General features: G+C 47.8%; 1 protein-coding gene across 1 annotated transcript in view; it reads right to left on the bottom strand.

Annotated features, from left to right (window-relative positions):
• Positions 1 to 8,993: 8,993 nt before the first annotated feature.
• Positions 8,994 to 10,436, bottom strand: part of lmx1a (LIM homeobox transcription factor 1, alpha) — a 28,294-nt gene continuing 26,851 nt past the window's right edge. Inside the window, exon 8 of the mRNA XM_082956610.1 lies at positions 8,994 to 9,133. Coding sequence (XP_082812736.1) covers positions 8,994 to 9,133 — 140 coding nt within the window. The remainder of the gene's footprint in view (positions 9,134 to 10,436) is intronic.

Here is a 10,436-nt window from a genome sequence, read left to right as displayed (position 1 = left end):
GTGCTGTAAAAAAGTATTTTCCCCATTTCTTTTGTATTAAATGTTATCAGCTCTTCAACCAAAATCTAATATTAGAGAAAGGGAAACTGAGTTTACGAATAACAAAAATATATATATACTTATTTTATTTATTTAATTAACAAAATTATGCCACACCCAATTCCCCTGTGTGAAAAGTAATTTCCCCCTGTACACTCAATAACTGGTTGTGCCCCCTTTAGCTGCAATGACTCCAACCAAACACTTCCTGTAGTTGTTGATCAGTCTCTGTCATGGGCGTCGTAAGGATTGGACATCTTCTTTCTTTATTAAAGAAAACACTTAAACAAAATAAACTGATGACAAAAACAGTCCAGTAAGGTGCACAGACTATACTGGAAACAACTACCCACAAAACACAAGTGAAAACCAACCCAACTAAATATGGCCTCCAATTAGAGACAACGACAACCAGCTGCCTCTAATTGGAGGTCATTGCCAAAACCCAACATAGAAATAGAAAACTAGATATACACATAGAAATAGAAAATATAGAACATAAACCAAAAACACCGAACCACACAAAACAAACACCCCCTGCCACGCCCTGACCAAACTACAATGATAAATAACCCCTTTTACTGGTCAGGACGTGACAGTCTCTCACGTCGATGTGAAGGAATTTTGCAATTATTGTGTTATTTGTTCACTCAGGTTCCCTTCATCTAATATTAGGTTTTGGTTGAAGATCTGATAACATTCAGTATAAAAAATTTGCAAAAGTAGAGACATTTATGCCCACCTCACCCCCTCTTACATTGCCTCGCTGACCACCTCACCCCCCTCTCACCCTGTCTCACTGTCCACCTCACCCCCCTCTCACCCTGCCTCACTGTCCACCTCACCCCCTCTCACCCTGCCTCCCTGTCCACCTCACCCCCCTCTCACCCTGCCTCGCTGACCACCTCACCCCCCTCTCACCCTGCCTCACTGTCCACCTCACCCCCTCTCACCCTGCCTCGCTGTCCACCTCACCCCCTCTCACCCTGCCTCCCTGTCCACCTCACCCCCCTCTCACCCTGCCTCCCTGTCCACCTCACCCCCTCTCACCCTGCCTCCCTGTCCACCTCACCCCCCTCTCACCCTGCCTCACTGTCCACCTCACCCCCCTCTCACCCTGCCTCCCTGTCCACCTCACCCCCTCTCACCCTGCCTCCCTGTCCACCTCAGCCCCCTCTCACCCTCTGCATCACTGACCACCCCACCCCTTCGCTCCCCCACCTCAATGCCCACCCCACCCCTTCACTCCCCCACCTCAATGCCCACCCCACCCCTTCACTCCCCCACCTTAATGCCCACCCCACCCCTTCGCTCCCCCACCTCAATGCCCACCCCACCCCTTCACTCCCCCACCTCAATGCCCACCCCACCCCTTCGCTCCCCCACCTCAATGCCCACCCCACCCCTTCGCTCCCCCACCTCAATGCCCACCCCACCCCTTCACTCCCCCACCTCAATGCCCACCCCACCTCTTCACTCCCCCACCTCAATGCCCACCCCACCTCTTCACTCCCCCACCTCAATGTCCACCCCACCCCTTCGCTCCCCCACCTCAATGCCCACCCCACCCCTTCACCCCCCCCCCCCCCCCCGTACCCCCCCTTGCCCATCTCACCCCTTTCTAACCCCACTCTCTCTGGAGGCTGGAGGGTTGCCAGGTGACCACAAAGTGTCAACCTGGCATGTAGTGTCCTGCCTGTCTGACAGGTGATCCATCATCTAAACATCGATAGTATTGTCAGGGTTGGAGTCAACTCCCTTCCAACTCCATCTATGTCATAATGTGGACTGAAACGGAGTGCTCTCATGAACAAGCCAACATAACCCTTAATTATGACTGTGTTAGGTGATTTGGGGATATTAGCAAGCTAGGAGCAATACAGCCATTATCTGTAGTATTTATAGAGACTATGGCATTGTTTGGGCCTTTGGATAGCCTTGACATGAGACACCCCTGATCACAATATGAGTTTTAATCAGTGTTGGGGGGCAGTAAACTACATGTAGTTCAACTAGTAATTTAACTACATTAGCTTGTTGGCAGTTGAACTAAATTTAAACGTTGGTAGTGTTTTCAGTTGTTGATGATTTTTTTGGGCATGTAGTGGTGTAGCTAACTGCTGGAACTACACACTACATTTGGGCACCCAACAAAAATAAAATATGGGTGAAGTAGGCAATAATTTCCTTTTTTTTTGCATTAGACCTGCCTAATTCTCAATTGAAACACAGCTTTTGTGTTTAATAGGCTAAATTACACATTCTGACACCAGAGTGATCTATCCTTGCAATTTGTAGTCTATGACATTCCCAGCCTGGTCTCATAGATTAAACGTAACAAGTAAAGTAAATCCGGGACACTCAAAATGAGTATATGTTAGGTTTGGTATGGTTCCATGAGACAGGTGGTTACTTAAGGTAAAAACAAAAGAAAGGCGATTGGTCGGGGTGGATGGATGGGTGTATAACGCAAATGTCTGGCAACCCAAAGGCGTGTTCGAATCTCATCACGGACAACTTTAACTAATTCGCAACTTTTCAACTATTTTTTAGATACTTAGCATGGTAGCTAACCCTAACATTACATCTTTAACCTAACTCCTAACCTTAAACTTAACCCTAACCTCTAGCCAAGCTAACATTAGCCAGCTAGCTGATGTTAGCATTAGCCACTTAGCTTACATTAACCACGACAAATTGGAATTCGTAACATATCATACGTTTGCATGTTCATAATATATTGTACGTTTTGCTCATTTGTAATGTAAAGTACGGATTGTAATTCGTAACATATCATGCGAAATGTGTGATGGACATCCCCAAATGAATACATACCATACAAAAACGTAACATATCATACTAAATGGAGTGTATATAACAAGTTATACGAAATGCTCTGAGACCAGGTTGACATTTCAGATCTAGAAATTATCATCATTTTTCAAAGTAAGTAACGTTCAGTAAACTATATTTTCCATAATGGTAGCTTTAGCGTAGCTTAAATTCTTCCAATGTGAAGTAATTGGTAGCTTGGTAACAGTGGAGGCTGCTGAGCGGAGAACGGCTCATGATAACGGCTGGAACAGAGCAAATGAAAACCATGTGTTTGATGTGTTTTATACCATTCCACTGATTCCGGTTCAGTTATTACCATAAACCATGTGTTTGATGTGTTTCATACCATTCCACTGATTCCGGTTCAGTTATTACCATAAACCATGTGTTTGATGTGTTTTATACCATTCCACTGATTCCGGTTCAGTTATTACCATAAACCATGTGTTTGATGTGTTTTATACCATTCCACTGATTCCGGTTCAGTTATTACCATAAACCATGTGTTTGATGTGTTTTATACCATTCCACTGATTCCGGTTCAGTTATTACCATAAACCATGTGTTTGATGTGTTTTATACCATTCCACTGATTCCGGTTCAGTTATTACCACAAGCCCGTTCTCCCCAATTAAGGTGTCACCAACCTCCTGTGCTCGGTAAAGTATAGTATATTTTCAGAGTAGCTTCCCCAAAACTGGATCCAATGTTGTGTCTACATACATCTTTTGTTGGACATCATATTGTATACTTGGTCCACAATGGCCATATCATATGGTCTGCTTCTAGCTGAAGGTGAACTAAGAAATGGTTAGTTCGAGATTCTTCTACAAAGCGAGCGCATCTGTCTCCGCGCTGAAACAGCTTGAAGCCAATTATAGTGGTTAAAAGACAGAGGGTTTGTGCCCCACGGTTGGCACGGGAGGTGCAATAAATAACCGATTCGCTGACAGGAAGCCGTTTGGCTACCGTCAGAATAATAATGAGGTTATTGCTACCCGCTGTGACCGTATGATATCCATTTGATTATTTTTCCTCATCTCACGGGATGTTGCTGGCAACCGAGCCAGTGCGCAGCACGAACGCACACACACATTCGATCACATGTTCTACTCCAGGGTTCTCCAACCCCATTTCCTGAAGAGCTACCAGGAGGTTCTCACTCCTGTTCTACTGTATGGTCTGGACTGGTTGGCAGTTGAATACCACTGGTGACAGACCGTTAGATTGTTCCTGACCATTGACTTGCACCAGGGCCTGCTCGACTTTTTGAGGCCCAAACCACACTTTTTTTTTGTGGATGTACATTTTAAAGTTAATTTCCTGCAATTCTACACATTTTGTCATGGGACGTAGAGAAAATGTTGCAGTTTTAAAGCAAGTTTTCTACAGTTCACATTTTGCCATTTTTTTGGTAGAATTTTATAACAAATTTGATGCAATTCTACTTATGTTGCCATGGAGCACAGATTGCTTTTCTTTGCAGTTTTAAAGCTCATTTCCTGCAATTTTACACATTTTGCCATGACTTATGCCATATTAATGATATCTGAGTGAGAGTGACTAACAAAATCATTGAGGGCCCTCTGGAGGACAGGCCCTCAATGGGGGGGGGGGGGGGGTCGGGGCCCCCTAGCGACCGCTTATGCCTGGAACCGGCCCTGACTTGCACTCTCTGCTGCCTGAGGTCTGATTTCAGGAGAACATGAGACTGGACGGTGTGTAGAGAGGGTTCACGGCGGGGTAAAGGAGACACAATATGCATCATATCTGTGTGGCACACCACACATTCTCCCCTGACACAGCTTTCAACCCCTCTGTCGTCTCCCTGGTACATAGCCTCCCCTACCCAGGAACGGTGCATTCCAGCTGGGCACAGAACCTGGGTGGTCTCCCTTTAGGCCTGCTGGAGGAAGGAAGGCAGAAAAATGCAGGTAGGGCCATTTGACAGAGGGGAGCCCAATGTGAGACAGGCGGTGGAGGATGTGATTCTTTACCTGCATCTGACTCATTCTGCTGTCATAACCCAGTCTGATTATCCATCCCCCTTCATCTTCCACCTGACAGGGAAACAGAGGGAGAGAGATGGGAGACCGAGGTAGAAAGAGGGAGAGAGACGGGAGACAGAGAGAGACAGGTAGACAGAGGGAGATGGGAGACAGAGGTAGACGGGGGAGACAGAGGGAGACAGAGAGAGGGAGATGGGAGACAGATGGAGGGAGATGGGAGGTAGACTGGGGAGACAGAGGGAGATGGGGAGAGGGAGGGAGACAGAGAGAGGGAGATGGCAGATAGAGGGAGGGAGATGGGAGGGAGACGGGAGACAGAGAGAGACAGGTAGACAGAGGGAGACAGAGGGAGACGGGGAGACAGAGGGAGATGGCAGATAGAGGGAGGGAGACGGGAGACAGAGGTAGACAGGGGAGACAGAGGGAGACAGAGGGAGATGGCAGATAGAGGGAGGGAGTTGGAAGGGAGACGGGAGACAGAGAGAGACAGGTAGACAGAGGGAGACAGATGGAGACGGGGAGACAGAGGGAGATGGCAGATAGAGGGAGGGAGACGGGAGACAGAGGTAGACAGGGGAGACAGAGGGAGACAGAGGGAGATGGCAGATAGAGGGAGGGAGATGGGAGACAGAGGTAGACAGGGGAGACAGAGGGAGACAGAGGGAGACAGAGGGAGATGGCAGATAGAGGGAGGGAGATGGGAGACAGAGGTAGACAGGGGAGACAGAGGGAGACAGAGGGAGATGGCAGATAGAGGGAGGGAGACGGGAGACAGAGGTAGACAGGGGAGACAGAGGGAGACAGAGGGAGACAGAGGGAGATGGCAGATAGAGGGAGGGAGATGGGAGACAGAGGTAGACAGGGGAGACAGAGGGAGACAGAGGGAGATGGCAGATAGAGGGAGGGAGTTGGAAGGGAGACGGGAGACAGAGAGAGACAGGTAGACAGAGGGAGACAGATGGAGACGTGGAGACAGAGGGAGATGGCAGATAGAGGGAGGGAGACGGGAGACAGAGGTAGACAGGGGAGACAGAGGGAGACAGAGGGAGATGGCAGATAGAGGGAGGGAGATGGGAGACAGAGGTAGACAGGGGAGACAGAGGGAGACAGAGGGAGATGGCAGATAGAGGGAGGGAGATGGAAGGGAGACGGGAGACAGAGAGAGACAGGTAGACAGAGGGAGACAGAGGGAGACGGAGAGAGGGAGATGGCAGATAGAGGGAGGGAGATGGGAGACGGGAGACGGGTAGACAGGGGGAGACATGGGTAGACAGAGGTAGACATGAGTAGACAGAGGTAGACAGAGGTAGATAGGGGGAGACTGGGGTAGACAGGGGTAAACATGGGTAGACAGGGATAGACATGGGTAGACAGGGGGAGACATGGGTAGACAGGGGTAGACATGGGTAGACAGGGGGAGACATGGGTAGACAGGGGTAAACATGGGTAGACAGGGATAGACATGGGTAGACAGGGATAGATAGGGGTAGACATGGGTAGACAGAGGTAGATAGGGGGAGACTGGGGTAGACATGGGTAGATAGGGGGAGACTGGGGTAGACAGGGGGAGACATGGGTAGACAGGGGTAGACATGGGTAGACAGGGATAGATAGGGGGAGACAGAGGTAGACATGGGTAGATAGGGGGAGACTGGGGTAGACAGGGATAGACATGGGTAGACATGGATAGATAGGGGGAGACAGAGGTAGACATGGGTAGATAGGGGGAGACAGAGGTAGATAGGGGGAGACTGGGGTAGACATGGGTAGACAGAGGTAGACAGAGGTAGACAGGGGTAGATAGGGGTAGACATGGGTAGACAGAGGTAGACAGAGGTAGACAGGGGTAGATAGGGGGAGACAGAGGTAGATAGGGGTAGACATGGGTAGACAGAGATAGATAGGGGAGACTGGGGTAGACAGGGGTAGACATGGGTAGATAGGGGTAGACATGGGTAGACAGAGGTAGACAGGGGGAGACAGAAGGAGGGACAGTGGGAGAAAGAGGAAGGGAGATGGCCTCAGTGGCCTGCTCACAGAGATGGGACAGATGAGCACTGTGGACAGACTGGCCCAGGACTCACCCTTCGTTTGCTATATCTCAGTCTGCTATACCTCAGTCTGCTATAACTCAGTCTGCAATAACTCAGCCTACAATAACTCAGTCTGCTATAACTCAGCCTGCTATAACTCAGTCTGCTATACCTCAGTCAGCTATACCTCAGTCTGCTATAACTCAGTCTGCTATACTTCAGTCTGCTATACTTCAGTCTGCTATACCTCAATCTGCTATACCTCAGTCTGTTATCCCTCAGTCTGCTATAAATCAGTCTGCTATAACTCAGTCTGCTATAACTCAGTCTGCTATCCCTCAGTCTGCTATAACTCAACCTGCTATACTTCAGTCTGCTATACCTCAGCCTGCTATACCTCAGTCTGCTATAACCCAGCCTGCTATACCTCAGTCTGCTATAACTCAGCCTGCAATAACTCAGTCTGCTATAACTCAGCCTGCTATAACTCAGTCTGCTATAACTCAGTCTGCTATAACTCAGTCAGCTATACCTCAGTCTGCTATAACTCAGTCTGCTATACTTCAGTCTGCTATACTTCAGTCTGCTATACCTCAATCTGCTATACCTCAGTCTGTTATCCCTCAGTCTGCTATAAATCAGTCTGCTATAACTCAGTCTGCTATAACTCAGTCTGCTATCCCTCAGTCTGCTATAACTCAACCTGCTATACTTCAGTCTGCTATACCCCAGTCTGCTATAACCCAGCCTGCTATAACTCAGTCTGCTATATACCTCAGTCTGCTATAACTCAGTCTGCTATAACTCAGTCTGCTATAACTCAGTCTGCTATACCTCAGCTTGCTATAACTCAGCCTGCTATAACTCAGTCTGCTATACCTCAGTCTGCTATACCTCAGTCTGCTATAACTCAGTCTGCTATAACTCGGTCTGCTATACCTCAGTCTGCTATACTTCAGTCTGCCATTCCTCAGTCTGCTATACCTCAGTCTGCTATACCTCTGTCTGTTATAACTCAGTCTGCTATACCTCTGTCTGTTATAACTCAGTCTGCCAAAACTCAGTCTGCTATATCTCAGTCTGCTATACCTCAGTCTGCTATACCTCAGTCTGCTATAACTCAGTCTGTTATACCTCAGTCTGCTATACCTAAGTCTGCTATAACTCAGTCTGCCCTACCTGTATGCTATATACCTCAGTCTGCTATTCTTCAGTCTGCTATAACTCAGTCTGCTATAACTCAGTCTGCTATATATCTCCGTCTGCTATTATTCAGTCTGCTATACTTCAGTCTGCTATAACTCAGTCTGCTATATACCTCAGTCTGCTATGTACCTCAGTCCGCTATATACTTCAGTCTGCTATAACTCAGTCTGCTATAACTCAGTCTGCTATATACCTCAGTCTGCTATATACCTCAGTCTGCTATAACTCAGTCTGCTATAACTCAGTCTGCTATATACCTCAGTCTGCTATTCTTCAGTCTGCTATAACTCAGTCTGCTATATACCTCCGTCTGCTATTCTTCAGTCTGCTATAACTCTGTCTGCTATAACTCAGTCTGCTATATACCTCAGTCTGCTATATACCTCAGTCTGCTATAACTCAGTCTGCTATAACTCAGTCTGCTATATATCTCAGTCTGCTATTCTTCAGTCTGCTATAACTCAGTCTGCTATAACTCAGTCTGCTATATATCTCAGTCTGTTATACCTTCTCTTTACCATAGATCAGTTAGCAGCGTATTCATACAGTCATAGTAGGCCTATATGACAACTGAGAAATAAACGTTATTACTGTATCCATTTATTCCAAGGTTATTCGTTTTGGGCACAAATACTGTAGATCACACACACAAAATGTAATAAATACAAATAATAGCCAAGATAGTTATTTACAGTTATACAATACATTATTTTCTGAACTTCACGTAAAACACACACTTGTACAGAGGGTCCACTTGGAATTGAGTCCGTCCTCAGTGGTACAGTGTGGGGTCGCTGTGCCCGTGGAGGGGAGAGTCTGGACGGAGGGTGTGAGGGAGAAGCCCCCTTCTCCTGGATCTGAGCCTCCAGACTCAGGTGAAGTAGGAATCTTGCATGGAGTAAAGGTGGTCGATAGGCGTGGCCAGGGATGAGTCACACAAAGACAGGCAGTCTCCGTCACCTAGGTTACAGAGAGGGTTCCCATCCATCTCCACATAAAGGTCCTTGCAGCCTGGGGGGGAGGAGTAGGGGAGAGTGGAGAAGGGGGTGGGAGAGAGAGGGGGGGAGAGGGAGAAAGAAAAGTGGATAGAGAGGGGAGATAGAGTGAAGGGGATGAGACAGAGAAAAAGGGGATAGAGGGGAGATAGAGTGAAGGGGAAGAGACAGAGAGAGAGAGAGAGAGAGAGAGACAGTAAGGGGAGAGAGAGAGGGAAAGATTGGGGAAAGGGGAGAGAGAGTGGGGGAAAGAGAGAGAGGGGGATAGAGAGAGAAGGGGGAGAGAGAGAGGAAGCAAGAAAGGGGGGAGAGAGAGAGAGAGAGAAGGAAGAGAGAGAGGGGGTATACAGAACGGGGGAGAGCGAGAGAGAGAGGGAGAGAAGGGGTATAGAGAGAGAGAGCAAGAGCGAGAGAGAGAAAGAGAGAGGGTGGGTATAGAGAGAGGACGATAGAGAAAGAGAGAGAGGTATAGAGGGGAGAGAGAGAGACAGGGGAGAGGGGGTATAGAGAGAGAAGGGGGAGAGAGAGGGGGAGAGAGGGGGTATAGAAAGAGAGAGAGGGGTATAGAGAGGGGATAGTGAGAGAGATTGAGAGAGAGGATATAGAGAGAGAGAGATTGAGAGAAAGGGGGGAGAGAGAGAGAGAGAGAGAGAGAGAGAGAGAGAGGGGGGGGGGGTACAGCGATATAGAGAGGGGGGTATAGAAAGATTGAGAGAGAGAGGGGAGAGAGTGGGAGAGAGAGGGTGAGAGAGAGAGGGTGAGAGAGAGGGGGGAGGAGAAAGAGATAGCGGGTATAGCGATAGAGAGAGGGGGTATAGAGAGCGGGAGAGAGGGGGGAGAGAGAGAGGGGGGAGAAAGATACTTTTGTTAATTATCTACTTCACTTGCTTTGGCAATGTTAACATATGTTTCCCATGCCAATAAAGCCCTTGAATTGAATTGAATTGAGAGAGAGAGAGAACAGGGGTATAGAGAGAGAGAGAAATTCGACATACCAATAAGGATCTGGCAAAAAATACTTGAATCAGTTATAGAACCCATTGCCCTTTATGTTTGTGAGGTCTGGGGTCCACTCACCAACCAAGAATTCACAAAACTGGACAAACACCAAATTGAGACTGCAGGCAGTATTCTGCAAAAATATCCTCTGTGTACAACGTAAAACACCAAATAATGCATGCAGAGCAGAATCAGGCCGAAACCCGCTAATTATCAAAATACAGAAAAGAGCCGTTACATTCAACAACCACCTAAAAGGAAGCGATTCCCTTGAGAGATGAACCTGGAGAAGAGTCCCCTAAACAAGCTGGTCCTAGGGC

The sequence above is a fragment of the Salmo salar genome, chromosome 10 (assembly GCF_965601325.2).
Source record: "Salmo salar chromosome 10, fSalSal1, whole genome shotgun sequence".
NCBI classification, from domain to species: domain Eukaryota; kingdom Metazoa; phylum Chordata; class Actinopteri; order Salmoniformes; family Salmonidae; genus Salmo; species Salmo salar.
The sequence above is the reverse complement of the archived record's forward strand: the minus strand, read 5'-3'. Positions and strand labels throughout refer to the sequence as shown.